Genomic DNA, 26,433 nt, shown 5'->3' with positions numbered 1-26,433 from the left:
GAGAATAAACAGTCAATTTTACTGGGCTCAGACTAGCAGTCCGTGGGTCTTGGGGACCTCTGCAGATTTGTCAGCTTTCCCCTCTCTGTTCTTTTTGGCCACCATCCGCCTTTTCTTGTCATACAGCGGCAGGATCCCATCAGACACCTTGGGGCAGTCCGGGGCGGCCTGGCCTCGCTTGGTCTTGTGGGGCAGCATGCCTCACACTGTCCGCCAGAAGATGCGGTGGTGGGCTCGGAAGTGGTAGGGGCCACAGGAAGGGTTGGTGTTCATGAGCTTGTAGAGGAAGGCCAGGTACTTCAACTTGTTTCTGTAGAAATTGCCAGAAATGTTGATGCCCTCACAGTGCATGACCACCACCTTCTGGCCCAGAAGCACCTGCTAGGCCACAATGGCTGCTCAGTGGCCCAGGAGATGGCCTCAGCAGTCGAGTACCAGGACCTGCCCCTCCGCCATCTTCAGCAGCCACTTGGGAAAGCCAAGCTCACTTCTGATTAACCCTGCAGCTTCTGGGAATGGGGAAGGGAGGGGGCACGGCCTTGGATGGAAGATGGAGGTGTTCAGCTCTTTGGAAAATGATACCCCTTTAAGTCAGTAAGGAGGCTTTCTGGTTTATGCTTCAATTTATGAAACTTACCCTAATTTCTCTGGAGAAACTGCTCATCTCTGGGAGAACTGATACATTCCTGTTTCTCCACCTCTCAGGTTGGGGAACAGACCCCTGGCTGTGGTCAGTTACCCGAAGTGATTAATGCCCCTTCATGAGGCCTCTTGGCAGGGGCCAGTGGACCCTCCCCTGAGGCTGCCCACCGTCCAGATGCTCCTCGCTGCCGCACAGTGGTCACCCTGTGCTCAAGAACTGACGAGAGGAATCGTTTACTAAATGAAATTAAAAATGGCCAGTGTGTGGTCTCATCACGTCTCTCCAACCCCATCCTCCCCACGTGAACCCTGCTCCAATTCGGCCCGCCTTTCCACTTGTGCTCGTGTTTTCCTGCTGCGTGAGGCTTCCTTTTAGCCCTCTCTTTGTCGGGACCCACTCCCTTCTGAGACGTTTCTTTGGTAGCACAGACCACGGTTGTCCTCGCCACCTCTGAGTACCTGAAGTGACAAGTGCCTCCAAGCCCGGCCTTCCTCATCTCCGTCAGTGGCCCACCAGCCACGGATGTCAGGCCAAAGCCCGCCTTGCCATCAGCACCCCGTTTTGCCCAGCAGCAATCCTGCAGCCTCTGCTCTAAGAGGCGGCCCCTCGCTCTCCTGATCTCCCTTTACAGCTCACTCTCCAGTCCACGTCACCATCTTCCCCTGCGACAGCTTCTTAATTCGTTGTTCGTCTTCACCACTTGCCCCATTAAAATCCATCCTGCACCCAGCAGCCGGAGAGAGCTTTTAGCTATCAGGTATAAATAAGCTACAAGGCTGTGATGTACAACACGGGGAACACAGCCAATACTTTATAATAACTGTAAATGGAGTATAGCCTTTAAAAATTGTGAATCACTATATCACACACCTGTAACTTACATAATATTGTACAGCAACTATACTTCAATTAAAACAATTTTTTAAGTGGGGGGAAGGTATAGCTCGATGGTAGACTGTGTGCTTAGCATGCACATCTTGGGTTCAATCCCCAGTACCGCCATTAAATAAATGAAGAAAGAAATAAACCTAATTACCTCCTGTCCCCCCCAAAAAGTAAAATAGACCAAATTTTTTTTAAAGATTTGATTGTGTCACTCCCTTGGCTACAATTGTCCAAGGAGATGTACTGTTCCATGAATAAATCCCAGCCCAGAAGCGCGGCCTGCAAGGCCCTTTGTGCGACGAGCCTGTCTCGGCATCTCCCACTCTCCCTTGCTCATGGTGCTGCAGCCACACCTGTCTGTTTTCTATTCCTCATTCCCACCTCAGAGGGCTGCTCCCTCTGCCTGCAGTGCTTTTCCCTTAGGTCTCATGGTGGCTCTTTCCCGTCATCCAGCTACCCTCATAACACATGGCTTTTCTTGTTTATTATCTGTCTCCTCACGCTAGAATGTAAGCAATTAGAAAAGGGACCTTCTTGTTTTCTGTTTGGATCCACAGTGCATAGAATGGTGCCAGAAAGTCATGGACATTTGCAGAATGAATGAACGGGTGGATGAACCTAGCTGTGGATGGGCATTATCTGATGGTGTTCTTTACTTAACACGTGTGTGTTTTGGCTTCACACCCTGATCAGAGCCCATGCAAGGGAAATTTGAAGACCTGGATGATGAATGAGACCAGGAATAATGGCTTCTTCTCTGGTGCTTTTCAAGCTGGAGAAGTTGCTCCATTTGGGGGCTATCTGGCATGTGGCTGTGCCCCAGGGTGGAGGGATGGAGAAGTCGAGTGCTCAAGGCCTTCTGGTCATAATAGGGCACAATGGTGACACAACAGTCAGCAGGTGCTACTCATTTACACCTTTATTTAGTCACAAATTCATCATTTTGTCAAGAAAGTCAGCAGCTTGTGATACACACATTCACAGACACCACTGGTTGTGAAATAAACAGCTGCAGCCCCATTCCTCTCCCTTACCTGTGCAGCCCGCCCTCAGAAACTGAGAATTCCGGATGCTCGCTTTCTGAGTCTCACTTACAATTTGAGGACGGCATTGTGGCCGGTGACACTTTGGGGGAAGTTTTCTTGGACTTAGGGGAATCATTTACAATATTTTTTAAGTTAAAAATGTTGAACTTTGAACTTTCTTTGCTCACATAAGCATGTGTTTCTTTTTTGCTTATATGGGTAACTTCTCAGTTCTTTCTTTTCTCACTGAAACATTTAATGGACAAAAAAGTTACAATAGCGGAGAAAATAATAACAATAAAGATAAATTAGAAGAAGTGGGAGTCAGGGTGGAAAAAAGTACAAAGGCCTTGGTCCCTTGGCTTCAGGGAACACGTATTCATTCTCTAACATCATTTTAAATGAATTACCCACTGTAATCTCTGGGAATAATTTCACTCACTGACTAGAAGAGAATAAGGTTACATAGTGTCCCTTCCCTCCCTTCTCACTTTGAATGTTGTGTGAGGACAAGGTACTCAGAGCTGCTCTGGCTACCCAGCCGTCATGAGCAAGAGAATCAAAGGGAATCAGGTTGACACAAAGCTCTGACATCCTGCAGCCCCTGACCCCCTGGTGCTGTCTGCCTCTGGATTCCTCGTTCTGCGAGAAGTGTAAGCCCCTCTCGTTGATCTACTCTGAGTCAAGTATTTGTTATTGGCAGTCAAATGCATATTAGCTGCTGTTTCTTCTCAGTAAAATTCATTTTTCATATTGGTTATTCCATACACTGAGATCTTTAGCTCTTTTTATAAGCAAAGATGTAGGTCTTGTTTCTGATCATTGGGCCCTCTTTGAAGAGCAAAACTCTTAAATGGTTCATCATCTGCACCAGAAACTAGCAGATTCTCCTGTCTTCCATTCTAAGCCCCCCAAAATGATAAAAACAGGACAGATACTTCTTAAGACAAACTCTGATACTATGTATATTTGGGGCAGATCTACTGTGAGGAAAGTAGAATTAACAAGATAAGGATCTCACTAATTTATATAAAATAGATGAACAATAAATTCATACTGTACAGCACAGGGAACTATATTCAATATCTTGTAGTAACTTATGGTGAAAAAGAATATGAAAACAAATACATGTATATTCATGTATGGCTAAAGCATTATGCTGTACACCAGAAACTGACACCACACTGTAAGCTGACTACAGTTCAATTAAAAAAAATATATTATATATATACACACACACACATTTAAAAAAGAAGATGAGGCTCTCAAAGGCCAGAAACAGGGATGATCAATATTGCTGCTCCCAAAGAATTCTTGAATAAATGCCTTTTCTACCCCTTTTTCCCTAATTGAGGAAATGCCACCTTGAGACTCACGGTAGGAATTTGGCGTTTTAAAATTCCACTTAGATCATCTAATTGTTTAAATTAATTTTCTCAAAATAGTAGTAATAACACTGACAGACCAGTTAGGGAAGTTATTTAGATGATTATTATTTTTCAAAATATTTTGACTATGTTTAAAATGGGTCATCACACCTGCCTCTTTGTGCTGTGGAAACTCAGAAGCCTGGAATGTGTTTGGAGCTTAAAGAGTGGTTTTGAGTTTCCTGATGTGTATTCTTAAGACAACTTGCATAAAATGTGTTTTTAAGTGATACTCTTATTCAAAACAAAAGCACAAGAAATTTTGATACCTGCTTGCTGAAGATGCCAGTATCAGGACAACAAAATAAATTTTAAGAGGTTATAGAGTCATAGAGCCGAGGGAAGCTTTGGCCTCCTGAGTATAGTTCTGCACAGGTTGACACACTGAGGCCACTAGTTGGTGACATAATGAGACGATTCTTTTCCCTACACTGTCCACCTACAATCAAACACACATCTTTAATCTTTTGTTATAGACAAAACTACCAAAATAGTTTAAATTATGTTAAGTGCACTACTCAAATTATGCATGACAGCAACACTTTTTAATTACTTTGAGTCTAATTCTTAGCTGAAATGATAAATATTTAGGTTGAAAAGCTGTGGCTCAAAGTTAACTTCTGTAGGCAACAGTACTGACTAGTGTTGAAGTTATAAAATGAAAGGGGATATACAATTCTGTCTAAATGTGCCCTGTGCACGTTTAGGGAAGCAAATGAAGAGAGGCTGAATATGTCCTTTCTGGTGATGCTTTATTTTTAGGGAAAGAGAATATTAGTTTTCCTTACCAAGGTGATACTTGTTCATAGGGAAGAAAGACTTTTAATTAAACACACACACGGAGCAGTCTTCCGTCTCATTCTGCTTTTTCCATCACCCAGAGGCACCCTTTGTCCATCACTTCATTTCAGCATCTTTGTGCTGGTCTTTACCTTGGTATTCTTATCCTTTAGCTATTGACTTCCTGTATTCCTCAGGGTTCTCCAGAGAAGTGGAACCAATGGAATGTGTGTGTGTAGAGAGAGAGATGGACTAAGGAATTGGCTTGTGCAATTGTAGGAGTTGGCAAGTACAAAATCTACAAAAGCAAGCCGGCAAGCTGGAGACCTAGGGAAGAGCTGATATTGTAACTTGAATCCAGAGGCAATTTTGGGGGCAAAATTCCCTCTTCCCTGTGGGACCTCAGTCTTTTTCCCCTCCTCACTCTTAAGTCCTTCACCTGATTGGACAAGGCCCACCACATTGTGAAGGATAATCAGCTTTATTCAAAGTTTACTGATTTAAATGTTAATTTTTTAAAATTGAAGTACAGTCAATTACAATGTATCAATTTCTGATGTACAGCACAATCCCACTTACACATATACATCCATATATTTGTTTTCATATTAAATGTTGATCTTATCTTAGAAATACTTTCATAGAGACATCTAGGTTGGTGTTGGATCAAATATCTGGGTACTGTGGCCTGGCCAAGTTGACACATAACCATCAGACTTGCTGATATGGTAGATGCAGATTTCGCTCTCTGATATATCCCTGCCCTTCCCCCATCCACTCAATATGATAATATCACAATATTCAATGTTTACATTATTGTAACTGTAAATATTGTTCATAGCTGAGCCAAGAAGTGTATCGTGATTTTTCCCTATTTGTACCAAACTGTTTTTCCTCATTTTTTCATTACTCACTCTTCTTTGAACCTACTACCAAGTCTTCCCTCACCTTCCAACAGCTTCCCAATTAGGTTTCACGTTGTTAAACCATCAGGTTATTTACTCATCTCTCTTCCCTCTTCCTTCCCACCTGTAGACCTTCCTTCTGGAGCTCTGGCCCCTCTGCTCCAGTCTGGACGGACGGCTCCCTGGGTGTGCAGGACGCCTGTCATGCTGGGAGTGCCCTTCCACGTCATCCTGGGAGTCTCCCTCAGTCTTCCTGGAGTAGATCCCTTGTTTCTGGGTCTCAGGTCTTTACCTTTCATGGTTTATGAAAAAGGACGCTTGAGAGGTAGAGACCTAGCGTTTCTGAACGTGTCCGCATTCTGCTTTAACACGTGATTCATCATTTGGCCGAGCACAGACTTTTGGATGAAAAAAATTTTCAGTCAGTTTTTGAAAATTCTGCTGTATTTTCTTTAGGACTCCAGTGTTTTTTTGCTCAAGAGAGTGGTGACATTTTTGTTCATCATCTCTGATATGCAATGTTTGATTTTTCTCTACAAACTTTTAGAATAATTTCTTTACCCACAGAGTCCTGATGGTTCCCAATGACATGCATTCCTGGGGGGTTATTTATTGTGCTGGGCGCTCACTGGACTCACTTCCAACAGAAAACTCAGATATGGAAGTTCCGGAATATTTTTTGTATAATTTCCTCCTGTTTCCTCTGTTCTTACTAAATGTCCAATTAGTTAGATGTTGCATTTCCTGGATTGGTTCTCTAGTTTTGTTTCTTTCCTGTTTCTTAGCTACTTTTTGTTTTACTTTCTAGGAGATTTCCTCAACTTTATCTTCTAACTTTTTTACTGAATTTAAAATTATGGCTACTATACTTTTAATTTCCAAGAGCTGTATCTTTCTGTCTGACTCTTTTCCTCTTTTACAGCATCTCATTCCTATTTTATGGATAGAGGAGTGTTTCTGCTATCTCAGGATTTTAATTTTAATGACAGTTTTTGTTCCGTGTGATGGTTTCTTCTGTGCCATGCATTGTCTCACCAGAATTCCTTTTTTTTTTTTCGTTTGGTCTATTTCACATAGGAGGCTTCCTTCAGTTGTCTGGAGATGATTGGCTGATGGTTCACGTGTGGGTGATGCGCTAAAAATGTGATGAGTAACTCAGGGTGCGTGGGTGGGTCCTTGGACTGGCCAGCTTTACTGGAAGGAAATCGGGTAGCTGTCCAACTTCTTCTCAGGCGGAATCTCCAGACGTCAGTAACTATGGGTTTTTCCTCCAAGGCCATTCCGTCTTCCCAGAGGAGGGTCCTCCCCTCTTCTTCCTGGGGCGGGGGCTCTGAATAAACCTCACTGGATTCTTCCATTCAGTTCACAGACTTTAATCCTTATTTTCAGGCTGTTGCCTCATTTTTGTGCTTTGTGGTACCCGGAGTCCTCGAGTCCAGGGCCTCTCCGGTTCAGTGTCTGCAGAGAATAATCTTCCCCCGAGGGCACTGACAGGGGGATCATCAGTGACCCGGGTCCTCTAGGTAAAGGCGGGCAACAGGGGAGTCTGCCCGCTCCTTTCAGACTTCATTCGGTTTCTCTGTCTTCATCCTTGTTGGGAAACAGAGTCACACAAGGCTTCGCGCCTCCTGCACGGTCACAGAAGAATGGGCCTCGGGCCTGGAACACTTCCTTACCAAGAGGTGGAGTCCTCACAGCCAGTGCCTGGCTTATCACATTGCGGCAAGTCCCCTTCCCTGCCTCAGACTCAGGGCGTGCTCCTTCGCTCTGCTTAAGCGCATGCGTCAGTGGCCCCCAGGCACGCCCCCAGCTTTCAGTATTTCAGACCCCACAGGGGCCATTGGGGTCCTTCCACTGCAGCACCGAGTGGGGTGATACTGGCTTCAGAGTGGACCCACTGGCCGCGGGGAACCAAGGGACTGGATCTTGTGCACTTTATCTCCGCTCTTTCTGTAGGGAAACGGTGCCAATGAGCCTTGGGTGCAGTTGTCTATTCTCCGCAACCTCCTTGATTTCTTCCCCGGGTGGCACTTACTTGCCTTTGACCTTGGCCCCATGGTCTGGCCACTCACTGAGTGAGCAGGTGAAGCAGATCTGGTGCTGTGAGCAGGGCTGCTGAGAAGGCATGGTGGAAGCGGAAGGACTTGTCCCCCGTCACCCCGTTCCAGAGTAATGCCAGCTCCCTGCGGGTTCTGAGGCTTCGGAGGAGGTCTTAGGTACCCTTTGCCAACAGAGCAACTGGGGTCCCACGAGTCTGCCTGTGCACCTTGATGCGTTAACTGGATGGATGAGGGTGGAGACATAAGAGGTGGCCCTAGAAAGACAGGAAAACTACACCTGGGCTCTTGGCTGACTTCACACTCCCACGCTACCTGCCAACCCCTGCGGTTTCCCAGAGGTCACAGAAGACGAAGACCTCCCAGGGAAATCAGGGGCCCCAGGGAGCTGCACCGGGTCCAGGTCACTTGCAGGCCTCAAGTAAGATCTATTTTCTCCGAATACAAAACCACTCATGGCATTGCTGGAAACAATACTGGTTTTTTTTATTGGAGTATCATCAATTACAATGTCAAAGTCAATTTCTAGTGTACAGCGTAATGTTTCAGTCATACATATACATCTATTCCCTTTCATATTCTTTTTCATCATAGGTTACTGTAAGATATTGAATTGATAATTCCCTGTACTATACAAAAGAAATTTGTTTTTTTAATCTATTCTATATATAGTAATTAATATTTGCAAGTCTCAAGTTCCCAATTTATCCCTAATTTTTGTTTGTTTTTTTGGGGGGGGGGTTATTAGTTTTATTTATTTGTTTATTTTAATGGAGGTATTGGGGATTGAAACTTGTGCATACAAAACTGTTAAGATGAGGTCTTTCTCTGAAAATAAAATACAAAAGCTGAAACACAGATATGGATCAGAGCCAGGGAGTCTGCTGTAGCCTAGTTGGTATGTCTGTTGCTAAAGGAGCGCTGAAACCCAAATGGCCCAGGCCGGATGGCACGGCTAGGGATGGGCCAAGGTCTCTGTCCCCATCGGGGATAAGCAGCCCTATAGCCCTGTTAGGATGAAAAAAGGCGGGGATTCAGACGTTCATGGAGTTTTTAAGATACTGTTGCCCAAATTTTAATAATCACAGGTTCCCGCAGGGGTGGCAGTAAGCTGATGGATTTGGGGATAAACTTGGTGACCACAGCAGACGGGTTCACATGTGCTTTGGGCCATTTCGAATGCTGGTGACCATGGCTCCCACCACTGATTGTTATTGACATTTTGGGAGCTCGTGACACAACATTTCTGCTGCTGGAGGGTCGATGCCCCTTCACAACAAAGAACTGTTCAGAGACGTAACAGTGGAATATCACCTCCCACCTGCCACCTGTTACCCAAACTCCAACGGAATATTCAACAGAAGCAGTGCTATATACCAGGTGGGGAAAAAGACATTACTTTGTTATTCATGTCTTGCTGCAGGCAGGGATGTTACACACCAGTTCATTGCAGCTTAACAGCCCAGTCTGGCTGGTAAAAAGGGGCCTGGAGGCTGGCAGTGGACAATCACAAATTAAATGCCAAGGTGCCACCCTTGGCCTCTCAGAACCCACCATCACTGCCGCCACCTGGGTGGCGACGGAGCACATGGGAGCCTGGTATACCTTTACTGATCTGGATGATGCCTTTTGTCAATCCCTCTGCAGGGCAAGGATCAAGGCCAGCGTGTGTTCACACGAAATGGCCTGCAGTGTACTTTGGCTGTACTTCTGCGGGGAAAGCTCACATGCCCTGCAACACGCCAACAGCGGTAGGGCTAGATCTGGAACGAGCCCAGCTACCCCCCCGAGTGCTCGTCATCCACTCTGCTGATCAGCCATCGTCACCGCCAGCTTAGCTAAGAAACAAGTTGACCAGGTCCTGCAGAAGGTCATGGGCACTGACACATGCAGGCTGGGCCATCGACCTACTGGACAACTGCTGTTCCTGGAAGCCCCAGGGCAGTAATCAAAAGAAAATTCCCAACAGGATTAAGCTAACATTGCTGTCCCTGACAGTTCCTACCCACAAAAATGAGACTCGGCAACTGGTAGGCCCACGTGGCTACTGAAGACAACGTGGACCGCGTCTGCGTATTCTTTTGGCCTCTCTTGTCAGGGTTACCCATGTTGTGGCCCTTCAACAATAGCAGGTCCCAGAGACCACACAACAAACTGTGATGCAGGCCCTGCCATTGGGCAGTGAAGCCCACCAGCCCCGTGAAAATAGGGCCTTTGGCAACTCCTACCCATGAGGGTTGGCCCCTTGGGTTTGGACACATAAATTATCCAAGGCAGCCGCCAGAGACACTCCCTCCAAATGTCAACTTCCAGGCTACTGTTGGGCTTTACTGAAAAGAGTGCCTGACCCCTGAAGTGCCCTTTGGTTCCTTGCAACCTAATCGGCCTGTCCTCACGTGGGTGCCCACCAATCCCAGTAATAAAACAGGACAGGCTGAACTAAACTCCATCATCAAATAGAAACAGCGCCTCCAAGACGGAGCCTGTCCGGGACCCTGGGGTCTGGCTGACTCCATAAACAAGGAGCTGCTTGGCCAAAGGGGGCTCTACAGCGGGAGGGGGTGCTTAATTAGGTGGGGCCCGTGGTTCAAAGATGTCCAGCTGTGGAACCCAAAGCTGGTAGAGTCTTCCAGGCCATGGTGGCCACCTTCTCCAAGGACGGCCACCTTTCCACCGAGACCAGACAAGACCACTCTGCCCAGTGGGCCAAGCTCCTTGCGATGAGGATGGCTAACAACAGGCCTCTCCAACAGCGACTCCCTGCTACTTATTTGCAGACTCATGGGCTGTTACAAATGGGCTACTATATGAGCCAGTAACTGACAAATTAATAATTGAACTACTAAGGGCTTCCCTGTGTGGGGACAGGGACTGTGACAACAGTTTGTAGACTGAAGAAAAAACCATACTCATCACTCATATTAATGCTTATAATGAAGAACAAATGAAAAGACAAAACAAAACTCATGAGCTAAACTAACATGCACTCAGCAAATCACCATGGCTGCCCGTTGGGACCATATGGGGACGGAACATAAAATTCCACCTCAAATACAAAAAATGGACCAAATCACAATGACTCGATCACCAAAATGAAAGCCAAAGTCACAACAAAGTCGTGTGATTCCTGCCAGCGAGCACAGGCCGTGCAGCACGACAAACTAGGCCCCACTGAGTGGGCTTAGGCCCCACCCAGATGTGGCAAATTGACCACATTGGACCACGACTCCCCAGTCATGGATTCCAGTGACTCACCACGTGGACACATATTCCACACCGTGTAGACACAGAGACCACTACTGCGGTTACTGCTGCTGAAAAAAAACACCTTTGCCATATGATAGCCAATGAACTTCCCATCTAATCAAGACACCACATTCACAGCTCCCCAAACACAGCGGTGGACCTGTTCCTGTGACCTGGCTGGAGCGTTCATGCTCCCCATCACCCTGGACAGACGGGGCGAGAAAACACCGAAGGGAGCAGCTCAAGCAACAACTACATACACAAAGGCCATCAAAAAACCCCAACTGGCTGGATGATACGCCCGCTTAAGAAAAATCATTTGAACATGAAGCACTGACTCTCCGACACATGGCAGGTGACACTGAACTTGGAGTGGGTGGAGGACCAGGCAGTTGCCTGATTAGGCTGCACCGGCTGAATCCCAACCCCAGTAAACCCAATCATCCTTCTTCTCCGGCTGGAGCACACTTCCTGGGGGTGACTTGTGATCGGGGCCACAGGGACGTCCCCAGTAGGGCCCCTCCAGTTCAAACGTGGAGACACTGCTACCTTTGGCACCTCCCTCCTGGGAGACACCACGGGGTTGGGGGTGGGATGACAGAACCTGGGGCACTAGGATTTCCCCTCGTCATGCTGGGACCTCTGACTCAAGAGGGCGGCATTACAGGGTATGGCAGGTTCACGCAGGTGTGGCTTCCTCCCCGGGTGGATGACTGGGCTGAAAGGTTTGGGTCAAGCAACAGGGGCGGTGGATTCCACAGAAGTGGTAAAGGAGAGCATCTCTGGCTTCCGGAGATTCCTGGAGCGGAGTGAAATGGGAACTCTGACCTGTCTTCTGGCTTCTAAGATGCCTCTGAGGTGCCTGCGCGACATGCTGATAAGAATCAGCGCGGCCAGGGGGAGAGGCGGCGAACTCAACAGCGCCGGGCTTGTTGTCCCAGAACAAGGTCCCTCTTGTCCCACAGTCCCATTTAAATGGCTCGGCTGGTACACAGTGACTTGGACTATCCTCTAGACCAATAAGAATCACGACACAGTAGCCATTAGCCCTGAATGGCCCTCAATTCTCTGCTGGCAGAACGGGGTGGCGTTTGTGTTATTGCCAATGCCTTTTGCTGCAGGTGTATCTGCAACATGGGGAAGGAGAAGCTGCTTGCTCGGGAGGGATGGTTATCGTCTGTGCACGTGCAGCCCCCTCCCCCCGCCCTCAGGCTCAATTTTTCTCCTCTTTGGTTGGCTTAGTCCAGGCACGGGGGTTTCTGGTTAAGGACGGTCCTCCAGGAAGGCCTGATCATTGTCCTGGGTCTGGTTCTCTTAGTGACCCTGGTAAAGAACCGTCTCAAAGTGACAGGGAGGCTCTGCGAGCAAACTGTATCCATGCGGGTTGTTCAGGGGCCCATCAGCCCAGCTCCACCTACACGTTTGGGGCAAATGACGGCCCTACCGGATCTGATGTGCTTTATCTGCTATGTGGGTGGCTGAGCGGTGTGGGTGGGTGCACCGTTGGGGAAGGCAGTCAGTGCAACTTCTCGCCTCCTGCACAGTCACGTAAGAACGGGCCTGGGCTGCTGCTTTATCGAGACAGAGCCCTCAGCCCGAGCCGGGCTCATTGCCTTTCCCGTTTCAGGCTCAGTATGTGCTCCTTTCGCCTGCATCGGTGGCCCTCAGGCATGCTCCCAGGGTTCTGTATTTCATACTCCATGGAAGAGGCTGGTGTCCCTCCCTGCAGCACCGTGCTGGGTGTGTTCTCCCCCTGAGGCTTTGGATGGACCTGCCGGCCGCGGGGGAGCCGTGCGTTGTGAGGGGCTGGATCTCGTGCGCTTCCTCTCCGCTCTCTCTGTAAGGAAACGTGGTACTTGAGCCTGGGCTGCCATTGTCTGTTCTCAGGGGCCTTGATTTTGTCCCTGGGTGGCACTTACTGCCTTTTAACCTTGGTGCCACAGCCTGGCCACCCAGTGAACAGTGAAACACTCCCATGCTTCACAGCTCTCTCTGTGGCCGTCACTGCCTGCACTTCCAGAGTTTTCTGGGATTTTGTAGGACACTGGCTTAATTTCTCCAGCGTTCACCTCTGTCGGCCCTCACCATTGCAGGTCTCATCAAGGTTGGCCTCACCATCCTTGGCTCTGCTGTATCAACTGCCATCCTCCCATCTCTTAATTTTCATACATGTTGACTCAAGGATACAGTGCTTTGGTCTTTTCCCCAAGATTCAAGCTGACATTACTACTGTGACTCACCAACAAACATAGTACCTGGCACATAGTGGGCACTCAAATCTGTTTGATGGGTCAAAGCATTTCTTAGAACTGGCTGCTGTGTGGGATGGGACCTTTTCCTGAGAATTTCTTTAATGTTCACAGTTGTGCTAGGAGTTAAAGGTGTAGTGAAGACAGCCACGAGGAAGCTACCAGAGGAATTTAGGTGAGATGATGGTGGTTACTTCTTACTTGTTGGACCAGAGATGATTCATTGTCCTGAACGCCACCGAGTCCCACCTTTGAAATTCTGTTATTCTTCTGTATTTCTAGCTCCATTCTTCTCCAAGCTCGTATTTCTAGAAACTATAGCCACCATGCCTTGTCATCAGATGGTTGTTCTTCTTTGTGACCCGCTTAATTGTGTGACTGTCCCATACGTGTTACTTTGTAAGGGCGATCAGAATTCAAGTCATTTGGGGAAAATTTGCCATGAATTACAGGGAAGAAGCCCACAGATACAGAACACAAAGTAACAATTTATCAAGGAACTCTTCTCTGAGCCACCCCCCCCACCCTTTCTGGGTCCTTTTATGATGTATTTCAACCTGTGACTGCCTCCTTTGCAGCACGTACTGCAGTTTGTCATGCATTGGTTTTGAAATTATTTTAGGTGACTATCTTTCATTAGACCTGAAGCTCCACAAGGTCAGGGACCACGTCCGTCGTCTGCTCTCTCCCCAGCCCTGGGCACAGCGCTCAGAACAGGAAGGTGTGCTCAACGGCTGCTGAATGAGTGAGTGGTCACTGCCAAGGCCCAGGCTGCTCGGGTGGACTTGTGGGTGGCATCTCCATAAGCAGCTCCTGGACACAGCTCGGCTGACTCTCTTGCCTGAGCAGCAGCCCTCTGCTACCCAGTAAGAAATGAGAAGTAAGTGAATCTTAACGGAGACTAGCTTTCTAGACTTGGCTCAAAGGGTGAAAAAATGAACACCTGACGTGAAACTAAGTTATAAATCAGTTTATTTACAGATTTTATCTTTCCTTAAAGTACATTTCAGTTAACAAATCTATTTACACAGGTGTACATGGGAGCGCATCCCAGTTATTTTACATATCATACTTACAAACCACACCCTACGTCTTCTGTGCAAAGTTGCACTGGATGTGTCTATTGGCTGAAAATGGCCTGATGATCAGGCTATTTACACATACACAGTAAACGGGTTTGTTTTTCATGTCTGCACAATACAGTACACACACGGAGGCCAGGCCTCCCAGGGGACGCTTTGCAATGTGTTTACGGAGAAGGCTTTGCAAAGTTCGGAAGGAAAAGCTATTAAACACAGGTTAATTAAAATGACAGTACCTCCTTTACATCGGTTTACATGTTTTTCTTCACATTTTTATAATACAAAGATACTTTATTGAATTGCTGCACAACCAGTTTAAGATGATTTGTAAACATGTAAATTTCTACAATTTGCATTAAACATCATTGTAGTTTCTATCATTTGCTCTTTGAATTAATGTTTTATTCACTAGTATTCTTAAGGTAGTAAAAGAAGATGTAAGTTTGAACTTCTTGCAGAAAAGTTATGAGTCTCTAACGCTGTGCGAGTACACACTTTATTCAAGTATTGCAAAAAGCTAAGGCCACTTTTTTTCAAGACAAGAAAGTGAACAAAATTGTTTTCTATCAATAGGCCACAACACTCTTATGAGCAATGAAATCTCTTTTGAAAGATAATTTCTCAGAGACCTGTAGTCACAGAAGGAATTTTCCTTTCTTTTCGCTAAAAGAAAAACAAAGTACCTTCCTCATTAACTACTTTTGAGCTCTTCCCACTTTTTCCCTAGAGTAAAAATTCCTGTTTAGACCTGAAGAGGGACTCTATACCCTGTACTTGTTAACCCAGAGTGCAGTACCCTGGATAGCACAAATTATTTCGGACTCAGAAATAAATCTGAAGCCTGTATGTTGGTTTACTACTAAGTTCTGATAGTGCTTTTCTAAAAGATATTACTGCTGATGCAAAGATCTTTTTCTTAGAGGAATTATGAAGAAAGAGTAAAAGGATGGGAGTGTGGGGAGAAGGAACGAAGGTTACAAAGAGGGGTTGTTTAGATTCTTGGTTAAGAGGCAGAACTTGATTAAAAAGATCCCAGTATGGAGCGAGTGGCGGGGTATCTGTGTGTTATCCCTAATCCTCGCAATAAACTGCTTTTTAATGATAACCAAATAGTTAAAATAATAAGAAATCTGCTAATTATAGATTCTTTTCTTTTCTGCTACCAAACTATGGACAATCTTTTCTAGCAAAGAGTAAGACTGAGCCATCCCTGCCTCTCATCTGGAACCCAGGGTCCTCAAGAGAGTCAAGACACCTGGGGCACGTCAGGACTACCCCCGCCACATGCTGCGCCGCATTCTGACCAGGGAACTTGGAGTCCAGACTGCTGATCCCACAGACTTCTATCACTTTTTTTCCTTTTCTGGAATCATAATGTCATAAAGAGTAAAGACAAACTTTATTAAAAATTGACTTAGGGCCAAACAATGAGGATGTAGAAAAACAACCTATATTCCTATTATATTATTTTTATATTCATTTATAAAAAACTTACAGCAGCTGTAATCATAAGGACAGTTTAATCCTACAAATAGCCAAAGGATGTAGACAAGACGTTTCTCCGCTTTCCAAATAACATAGACTGAAAAGAACAGCCTTTGCTTTTCCTTGGCCACATGAAAATAGTATCTCCACACTACTGGTTAACAACCCCAAGAAACCCTAGCTTCTCTTAGTTTGCTCGTTATGGCTACAAGGCTAGAGTTCAACAGCAAAAGCCCAGAAGAAATGCTGGCGACATCGATCTGAGCATCTCTTGAGACCCAATCACATTTCAGTGCTTCCCTTATTTGTCAAGAGCTATCACACCAGTCATTGTGCAAAATGCAAATATTCCAATGATTATTTCAGTAAGTTTCTCATAATGACAAGATGAAACCAGAGAGGAAGTGTGCATAGTGAAACACTAGAGACGCAAAGGCAAGTTTGGAGGAAAGATGCAGAAATGAATGGATGTGCACACTTAAAGATTATACCATCTTTGGGGTTTTCCTAACACGTTTTGAAGCGAGATTAACATTCCAGGATGTTTTTAAGTATGAATCCAGTGGATGTCTTGTATCATGCTTCTAATCAGGACCTTCAATGTTAAGGCATTTACATTCACGCCTAAGATTATCCACATTCTTCTAGATAACTTGAAGAAGGATGGGACTGATTAAGAGAAACCAGTCAAGAAGGCAGGTTACTGAGGTCCCAGAAGAGCATCAGATATGCTCTGATGTAGCAGCTGGAGTCTGTACTTTTTTTCCCCAGGTAATAGTTGTGAGAAGCAATGCTGCAAGAGAGGCAGAATTGGATTTTACAGTGTCTGTAAGTCATGTTATCCCATTCCTGCTACTGCAGGTGATCTTGGAAGAGCTCATCTTCGTTTCACTGAATTAAACTGCTTTCTTCAATATGTGTATGGGCTTGTTAAAACCATAGATTTCCTGTGCAAAGACTACGAACCATAGAAGCTTCAAGACAGAAGTTTTACTATTACAGGAAGAATCTTTCACTTCTGAATAGGGACATACATTTTCAACTTAATAATTTATCTTAAAATAAATTAAAAAATGCTCTGTAGCACAAAACAAGCACACAAACAATCGACAGTATCTGTTTGTCTTTGGTGCACACACTCATTTCCCAAATCATTCAAGTAACAGCGTCTCTGACTTCTTGGGGAGAGATGGGAGTTGAAAGTTTGAAGGCCAAAATGAATTATCTCCACTTCTGCCGTGCCTGGATGCCTGAGATGGTCCTGAGGATCTGTGATTCTGGGAGCAGCTGGTAGAGGTTCAGAAGGAGTAAGAAAAGTGCAGGGGCAGACAAGGGGTAGAAGAACCAGCCCTGCACCAGTCCCGTGAGCCCAGTCTTCAGCGGGGGCGCTTTTCTGTTTCCATGCCCACAGAGAGAAAACGAAAAATAATGCAAAAGTTTGAAATTCTTTAGATGGTGCTCAGAAAGCAAGGCTACCACTGACTTCTGTTAACTTGACAGTCCACTTGGTGCTGCTCAAATTGCAACAATGGAAGAAAATGGTCTTCAAAAAGAAATGAAATGAACTCCAGAATGTGGAAGAGGCGCACACGATTAAGCCTGCCTATCTGAAAGCGGTTCAGGCGTTAATACTGCCTGGAGACTATCATGTCTACTTAGCGACTTTCGTGGTATAAACCAGGATTACATTTCAAAAACGGTATGATGCACTTATCTGTAAACCTCTGTTGCCTGGCTTCAGACTCAAGGTAGGTGATACCCTAGTCTAAGCTAAGAGGTAAGTCTGGTGTTTTCAGCCCTCATCGGAGACCCGGCAGGGATGCTAACAAGAGGTGTAGGAATAGGCTGTGTCAACATCAGGAGTGCAACCCTGCCCACCAAAAATACCCAATTAATCCAGTGGACGTCTCTAAAGGCAAAGCCTGTAATACCAGATATACCGCATTGTCCCGTGAACTCCAAACCAGTAGTCTTTAAGAACAGGTACAAGGTCCGGAAGCACTCTTGCTGTGATGGAGATGGGGTGTGTATCAGGAGGCAGAAAGGCCCAGGACGCATATTAGCACTCAGTGTTCGATTTATTTGCAAGATGTCACACAAGTAGCATTCTCCCCTGTTTTTCACTGATCTGATTCAGAACATCAATAGTATCTCGGATCAAGGTCTCAAAGATCCCATCGGCTAGCTGCATCTTCACACACAACTCGTCCTCATCATAGTTCACCCACTGTGCCTCCTCCTCGTGGAGCTCCTGTACCTAGAATTCAGAAAACAAAAAGGTTAGAAAATTACTCTCACACAAACGCTAGGAAACGCATGATATTTGCCCCATCCATGGAACTACAGTCCCAGGAAATAAGAGAAAAAAGGTAAGATATGAGGACATCAAATACCCCTTTAAAAGTTGCAAAAAGTTAGAAAAAATTCAACTGTCAAATAAAAGTGGCTTCAAATCTGCCAAAATGGAGTCTGACAATACTCCAGGATTTTATAGACATTAAGGATTACAAGTACGCTGTCTATATCCACAATTACATGCTTCTCAAGCTGTGCTGAGCGAGAAGCATGTCTGGGAAAGCTAAGAAGCATGTGCCCTATAGAAGATTCACGTCTCCCATGAATTTATCTGTTCAAAGTTGCACAGCTTTCCTTTTTACGAGTTCTCTCAGCCTTCAGTATTAAATCTGTTCTTTGACTAACTTCCTCCTCAATGATAAAATTTAGGAAGCACTGTCCTAATGAAATCATTTTTGCCCCTATGGCAGAAACATGTACGCTCAGGACATTACCCATTATACCTCTCAGCGAAACCGAGATGAGCCCCCGCCAGTGCCCTTGTCGATAAGCAAAAGCTTGGCTCCTCTATAAGAGCAGGAAACGTTTTCCTCTCAGCCGGTGAGAACTAACATCACATTTTCTTTTTCACGTTGGCCATCAGAAAGCATAAAGCCCAGCCTGCGACCTCAGTTACGGCAACTGAAGAATCTCACAGCCTGAAAATCTGCCTCCATTTTCTTCTTTTAGTTTTCGGAGTCTGTTCCATTCAATGACACATTTCCCCTGCTGCTGCTCCTGAAGATGTGTGTATGCATGTATGTACATTAGTATATACTATGTATTAAAAAGTTGCATTAAAAAGTCAGTCTAACAATAGCTTTTTTTTTTTTTTTGGACAGGGTCTTAGGCTGGTAGTAAAGAGAAATATAAATAGAATGTGGCCAGATTTAAGCAAGTATGTATGTCAGGGCCTTTCATCATATTCTTGTGAACAAGATGGGGAAATACAGATAGATGTAGCAGATATACGTATTTTTTGGATTAAAGGACAACTAGCAACCTGGAAGGAAGTTCCTGCCTGGAAGAAGACTCAGGAGCTTTTTCCTCTGTGATCTCAGTCCATCTTGTTCATATTCCACTGCAGTAATTATCCTGCAGAATTTTGTATTTGATGTATTTGTTCTCCCAATAGGCTGTGAACTCAAGATTTTTCTTTTTATTTTCTATTTATTAATTTCCAGTGACCATGACAGTGCAAATAGAAGGTGTTGAGTAAATAACTGACATACAGATTTTTTAGTGAGTGTTTTAAAGCTTGTTTTTGGCTCTGTCCAGTTCATTTTTAGCAGTGACTTAGATGAAGGCTAGATGAAGGCAGGTACCTCAATTTTAGAGGTAAAATGAAAGTTGGGAAACATAATAGCAATATTAAAAGAAAGAACCTTAAAAATGTGTTGATAAGCTTGAAATGATGGGCCAAATTTAACAAGATGAAGGAGTGAAATAAGGTCCTGTACTTGGACCAAAAAAATTACTACAAAAGGTTGAGATTTTAATCTTTAAATTTTCCTAAGCTTTTGTGAGTCCCATGGGAATGATATAACTAAAAATAAATGAAACAAATGTGATTATAAACTGCATTAACCAAAGTACAGTATCCAGAAGGAAGAAGGAGGTTATACAATTTTACTAATTAAGCAATGCACAAAATATTACAGGCATACCTCAGAGATATTGTGGGTTCAGTTCCAGACCACTTCAATGAAGCTAGTCACACAAATTTTCTGGTTTCTCAGTGCATGTAAAAGTTATGTGTACATGATACTGTAGTCTATTAAATGTGCAATAGCATTATGTCTAAAAATCAATATATATACTTTAAAAATACTTTATTAAAAAAAACTTAATTGCTAAAAAAAAAATCTAACCATTATCTGATAATGCAGTTACCACAAACTTTAAATTTGTAAAAACAAAAACAAAAAAAACCCACAAAAGAAACAAAATCCCCCCCAAACCATACCCATGAAGCACAATAAAGTAAAGTGCAATAAAATGAGCTGTGCCTGGACATGGTCAGCTCCGAGCACCGGAAGAGCTAAAGCGGACGATGCTGAAAATCAGACAACGGGGGGAGAATCCTAACGGTGAACAGGGAGAAAAAGGCTAAGACTCAAATGAAACATTACAGCCACTTCAAAGGTGCGTCGGGAAAATTAAAATGGTTACATAAAGTCTCAAAGCTATAGAAGCAAATTATAATTAATTACATGAGAACCAATTTACACTTAGCATGAGAGAGAACTTAACAGTTACGCAGAAACTCGGGAGCTACTGAGTACCTTACCAGGTCATAAGCTGTAAAGGAGTTTCAATCATTAGCCATGTGGTTTCACTACAGGATTTGTCATTTTAAGTGCAATTTTACCTCTAGTAGGGAGATTTTCTGTACATAAAGGATATACAAAAGTTGGTCTAAATACTTGTTACTCATTCTACATCATGTATACTTTGGGAATGCGTTGCTAAAAATGTCTCATAATATTCTTGGCTAACCTAAGATGTAAATTAATATCTTTGTGAAGTGGTAAAGGAACAGTGACTGGGAACTAGAGCTGAAAGAAGATTTCTCTGCTCTTCTGACTAACAAGGCCTTAAATGTTAAACGCTCTTCATACTTTACTTACCTCAAATGATGCCTAAAAACACAAAGACTGATTAGGGATTTTCCTAGTCCAAGCAGCAACAGCTAAATTATATACCTTTTCCTAATCTGGAAGAAGCCACGGTTTATTATGAAATATTTAATGTAATAGTTGATCATGTTAGCAGTGTTTTAAAAGGGCAATACCCAGTGCGAGGCCAGCCCGCCCTGTGCGGCCTCCCTCCGTGTCTGCTCAGGGAGACTGCTCCAGCAGTGCTCCTCGCTCCTCTGCATCGCCACAATTTCTCTATGGAATTATTCCCATCAGCATATTTCTTTCCAACTAAAAGAATCCTCTCGTCACCATTTCATCTCCATTTTTCTCTTTACAAAAAAACTCCTTTGAAAGTCCCAGTTTTGCTCTCTTAATTTCTCTCATTCTCTCTTGAAATCCACTCAAATCAAGTTTTAACCTCATTCATGCCACCAAAACTACTTGTATTGATGTTAAAACAAACACCTCCACATTGCTAAATCCAGTCAGAATTTTTCAGTTATCTCACTTGACTACTGAGCAGCACGTAACACAGCTGATTGATTCATCCTTCCTCCCTGAAGACTTTCACCTGCTGCCAGGACCGCACACTCTCCTGGCTCTACCTCACTAGCAGTTCCTTCTTAGTCTCTTTTGTTGGTTTCTCGTCACCTTCTTAACCCTTGAAAGACTGGAATGTGTGGAATATGTCAAGACTCAGACCTTGGGCCGCCTCTCTATTGGCCTACACTCTTTTTCTTGGTCCCATGGCTTTGACTACCATCTGTATGTTTGCCACCCCTGAATTCTTATCTCCAGCCTGCATCTCTTGCCTGAGCTCCAGACTCGTATACCTAATTACCTGCTCAGTATCTCCATTTGAAGGTTTATTAGACATTTCAAATTAAACACATTCAAAACAGAACTCTCGATATTTTTTCCGAACCTGCTTCTTTCAGTCTTCCTCAAATCAGCAAAAGGCAATTCCTCAGCTACTCAGGCCAACCCAATGGAGTTATTCTTGGCACCTCTCTTTCTCTTACATTCCACATTCAGTGTATCAGCAATTCTGTTCTATTTTGAAAACTGTTCTCACCACCTCCAATACCACCAACCTGGTCGTAGCCACTATTATCACTTGCCTGGATTATTCCAATAGCCTCCTGGTTTCCTTACTCCCACCTGTGCTACCCTTACTTCAGTATACTTGCAACACTGCAGCCAGAGGGATGCTGTTAAAATGTAAGTCATACAGAATTAATACACAGAAATCTGCTGTATTTCTATACACCAACAACAAAATAGAAAAAGAAATTAAGGAAACAATCATACTTACCATCACATCAAAAAATAAAATACCTAGGAATAAACCTACTTAAGGAGGCAAAAGACCTGTACTCCAAAAACTGTAAGATGCTGATGAAAGAAACTGAAGATGACACAAACAGATGGAAAGATATACCATGTTACTGGAAGAATCAAAATTCTTAAAATGGCCGTATTACCCAAGGCAAGATACAGATTCAACGCAATCCTTACTAAATCACCAAATGGCATCTTCCACAGAACTTAACTGTCATAGACTTAAGATTAATTATATTCCTTTTCTTAGAATCTAACTACATTCTGATTTTTGAAAAGATGATCAAAATAAAAATAGTTCAGTTATATACACTGACCAGGATATGATCCACTCGGTCTCTTTTCTTTCTTCCAAATTTCATCATTTTCTGCCAATCTGTTTTGTGGTTTGGCTCCTTTTTAAGACTGAACAACTTGAGTACTTCTGTTGCTATAAAGTTCTGTGAAAATAAGAGGAATGAATGAAACACAACAGAGTTCTTGTGATTTAGTGCTTATGATGCAGTAAACAGATTTATGCTAAGAATACAATATTTATAAAAGATCATACAAATTTCTTCCATTTATAGTACAACTTAGCACAGTGAAGAGAAAAGCATGCCAAAATGCTCAAACTTTATTCACTTACAGAATTTCTGTTTACACAATATACAAAAGTAAAACCCGTTGATGAATCCGCAAAGAAAAATCACTTTGGAGTCCCTGCTACTCAAGAACCACCATTAGCTAACTTCAAGCTGGCAAAAGAAAGCATAAAATAAACGGCTGAACCTGAAACATGAACTTTGCCTGGGATAGTTTACTCTGAAGCAGCAAGATTTAAATACATTAAAAAAAATTAATTAACACTTCAGTATGAGAAGCATGGTACTTTTATTGCTAACAATATTAGAATGCTCACCCTTAAAAAATACTTTTAAAAATGCTATAGCAATATTAAAATTGGTAGGCAGCATCACCGAGTGTTATATTGATGTATGCATTCTGATGATTGCTGCTATATATTATGTATCTTGTCTTATTTCAACATATTTGTTCTTTATTATTAATAAATAATTTGGGGTTTTATTACTTTTTATAGTTATTCTATTAAAGATAAACATCATCTTAATGGGGAAAAGGACACATTTATGAATCAGAATCACTTGAGAAGATTCTCAAACCACCAGTGTGCCCCCAAACTGCACTGCTCCCCACCTATACACACACATGTTGATACATTCAAGGATGTGTCAACTGCTGGGAGCTGAAAGAAATGAAGTACACCAATGTTCTGAAAAAGTTCCCCAGGTGGTTCTGATGCTTTATTCCTCAAAGTTGAAAATCATTTAAAAAGTCTTTTTAAAAAATGCATCAAGTCAATATTTGAACACTTTTTTTTTCCTGCTTACTTTAAGCAGGGGTCAGCAAACTTTCTCTGTAAAGGATCAGACTATAAATATTTCAGGTTTTGCAGGCCATATGGTCTCTACTGTGACTACTCAACTCTGCTGTTGTAGCAGGAAAGCAGCCACGGACAATACATAAACAACCAGGTACGGCCGTGGTCTAATAGAACTTTACAGAAACGTGGAGGGCTGGATTTGGCTGCTTGGCCATAGTTTGCCTACCTTTGATGTAAGCACAGATTACATCTCACAAATTCTGTTAGTGCAAAATATTTTTAAAAGCTTTCCATAGTTAACAACACTGTAGTGTATATTTCAAAGGCGCTAACAGTGGAAATCTTAAAAGTTCTTATCACACACGCAAAAAATTTTAACCATGTGTGGTGATAGAGGTTAACCAGACTTATTGTGGTGATCTCTTCACAACATATACAAATATTGGGGAAGGATGTAGCTCAGAGGTAGAGCACATGCCTAGCATGCACGAGGTCCTGGGTTCAATCCCCAGTACCTCCATTAAAATAAATAAATAAATAAACCTAATTACCTACTCCCCACAAAAAACCCCCACAATACATACAAATATCAAATCATTAACGTTGCATACCTGAACCTAATATGTTATATGTCAATTATACCTCAAAGAGTAAATCATTTAGACAATGCCTCCATGTTATATACCAGAATAATGTATATATACCTTTAATGTATTTTGATACTCCACATATACTACTGGATGATTTAAGAAAATACACCAGTAACGTAAGTAATTGGAAATATGTTCCCCGCGGAGAGAACAAAAGCCTTCTATGATCAAGTAAGTTTAGGAAACATACTCTAGAGCCTTGCTACTCAAAGTGTTCTAGGATCAAAAGCATCAGCATCACTTGGGACCTTGTTAGAAATGCAGAATTCTGGTCCTACTCCAGATGCACTCAGTAAGAACCTCCATTTTACCAAAATCCCCAGATGACTCAGATGCACATTAAAGTTGGAGAGGCACGGCAAGGGAAGTATAACCTTCGCTACATTAGGAAAATAGGTGAGTAGGCTGAGACACGTCCACCAATGTGACTTTAAAATTGGTTTGCTGAGAGTCCTTACAGCCTCCGGCACTTCTTAGACAAGCAATATTTTTTATATATCGTGTTACTATCCCACATATTTCAAAACCACATTATCAATTTGAAACCTCCAAAATCAAAGGTGGAAAGGTAACACCTATGTGTTTGATATATGGACATGTTTTCAGGTGTACTTCTAGACTACCTACCTCTAAATTATTAAAAATTCACCTAAAACTTCTATGAGTTGCAATAATGTATCTCCCTGAGTATTTGCTAATTTTTTCTTAAATATTATAAAATATATATATGAAATGACTTTTGTTTTGTAAAAATTGAGGATTCAGGATTTCCTCTCACCCCTATCCCTCCACTGCTCATAGATTCAATGAATCAACAGGAATTTATTAAATACCTACAATGGGACAGCCCTTGAGGACAAAATGGTGAATAAACAGAAGAGCGCCCGCTTTTACCTCAAGCATTTATAGATCCGTATAAAGGAACAGCAAGTTAAGAAAGGAGATACTCTATTAGTTTGCAGTTTACCTTGATTTCATCAAGGTTATTTGGATTTTTCACTCGTCGGAAATAACTAGAGTTCATTCTACATGGCTTCATCCAGACAGGTTGATTCAAGTTGGGATCCTCAGCAAATATTTCCTCAAAAATCTCTTTTGTTAAATCAAAAACCGCCTTGATAGAGAAAAATAGAACAAAATAAAAATGGCTAAGAATCCAAATTTCAGACAACAGAGAGAAGTTTAGAAAAGTGAGAACCACCCCGCCATGTTCCATACCTGTCTGTACACCCTTTTACTAGTGCTCTCTATGTCCAGACCCTTGCTGGCACAGCCCAGCAGCTTGGCGGGGATGCTGATGCTATGAAGATCATGACCTAATTCCTTCCATTTCCAGAGTTCTTCTGCTGCATTGTGTACAAGAGTTTCCACTTCCTCCACAGTATGCGGGACTGCCAACAATGTTTCACACGGCTTTGGGGGAGCTCTTTTAGGTTCTGCCATTAGAGGTACAATGGTTTCTTCTGCCTTATTTTTTTGGATCTTGTGAGAAGAGCTCAAACCAAAGTCTTCATCAAACCAGTCTTGATCATCTCCTAACACGCTCAGGAACTCTCGGCTGATCTCAAGTTCAGCAAGTCTCTTAGCGAGCTCTTCCTGCCCACTGGCACCGAATACTGGACTCTCCTATAGGAAAGGAACCAATCAAACAACACTATTCAGTGACCTCAGATCACTTAACACGCTTGGGGTTTTTGTTTTTGTTTTTTAAGAAAAAGCAAATGCATTACTTGTATACTTACTATTTCTCTATAAATAAACAAAAGAAAAATAATATGGTGGCTATTAATGAATGATTTAAGAAAAAACTAACCTGTTTCCTGTAATTCTGCTTACATAAGCCTTATAGCTGAATTCTTATAAACTGCTTATTGACTTATTTTATTCTTTTTTGTATCATCATTATTCTGTTTCTGAAGGACTGTCTTGCTTCTGGGATATGGAAATGAGACATACAACTTCTCACCTTTGGTGATTATCTGGCTCAAGTTACTCAAAATCATTACTGTTGTTCCACTGTCCATAGGCAAGTTAAACAAGTTGATGGGCTAAGCATATGTCATAGTGGATTTATTTCAGTTTTACCAGAACCAGCATCACAGCTGATAATTTCTGCAAGGCAACTATGACTGAGGAAATATGTTAACAAATAATTTCATACGCAAAAAAGTACTGGGTTGAGAACCAGTGGGAATCTCCATGGAATAAATTTGTTCACTGCATCTGGAAGGCAATCTAGTCTGTGGACAGTATACAGGGGTTTTCAATTTAATATAAGCCTGTCAGTGTTTGTGACAA

At 43.1% G+C, this 26,433-nt stretch overlaps 1 protein-coding gene and 1 long non-coding RNA gene across 15 annotated transcripts in view; one reads left to right on the top strand and one right to left on the bottom strand.

The window, feature by feature from the left end:
• Window positions 1–15,622, top strand: part of LOC123616831 (uncharacterized) — a 48,322-nt gene extending 32,700 nt beyond the window's left edge. For 6 of the 9 annotated variants that reach the window (XR_012501417.1, XR_012501416.1, XR_012501412.1 and 3 more), the window contains 2 exons: window positions 13,840–13,962; window positions 15,487–15,603. This is a non-coding gene — a long non-coding RNA (uncharacterized LOC123616831). Of the gene's footprint in view, window positions 1–705; window positions 899–13,839; window positions 13,963–15,486 lie in introns of those variants that run through there. The other 3 variants (XR_006724848.2, XR_012501413.1, XR_012501415.1) reach the window with 2 other exon arrangements.
• Window positions 14,173–26,433, bottom strand: part of CEP350 (centrosomal protein 350) — a 122,689-nt gene continuing 110,428 nt past the window's right edge. For all 6 annotated transcript variants that reach the window (XM_074349885.1, XM_074349887.1, XM_074349888.1 and 3 more), the window contains 4 exons: window positions 25,354–25,761; window positions 25,103–25,249; window positions 22,419–22,541; window positions 14,173–18,041 (listed from right to left, as the gene is read on the bottom strand). In XM_074349885.1, coding sequence (XP_074205986.1) covers window positions 17,877–18,041; window positions 22,419–22,541; window positions 25,103–25,249; window positions 25,354–25,761 — 843 coding nt within the window. In that variant the 3' untranslated portion in view covers window positions 14,173–17,876. The remainder of the gene's footprint in view (window positions 18,042–22,418; window positions 22,542–25,102; window positions 25,250–25,353; window positions 25,762–26,433) is intronic.

This window comes from Camelus bactrianus, chromosome 21, assembly GCF_048773025.1.
Source record: "Camelus bactrianus isolate YW-2024 breed Bactrian camel chromosome 21, ASM4877302v1, whole genome shotgun sequence".
Classification (NCBI taxonomy): Eukaryota; Metazoa; Chordata; class Mammalia; order Artiodactyla; family Camelidae; genus Camelus; species Camelus bactrianus.
Note: the sequence above shows the minus strand (reverse complement) of the source record. Positions and strands in the feature narration are given on the sequence as shown.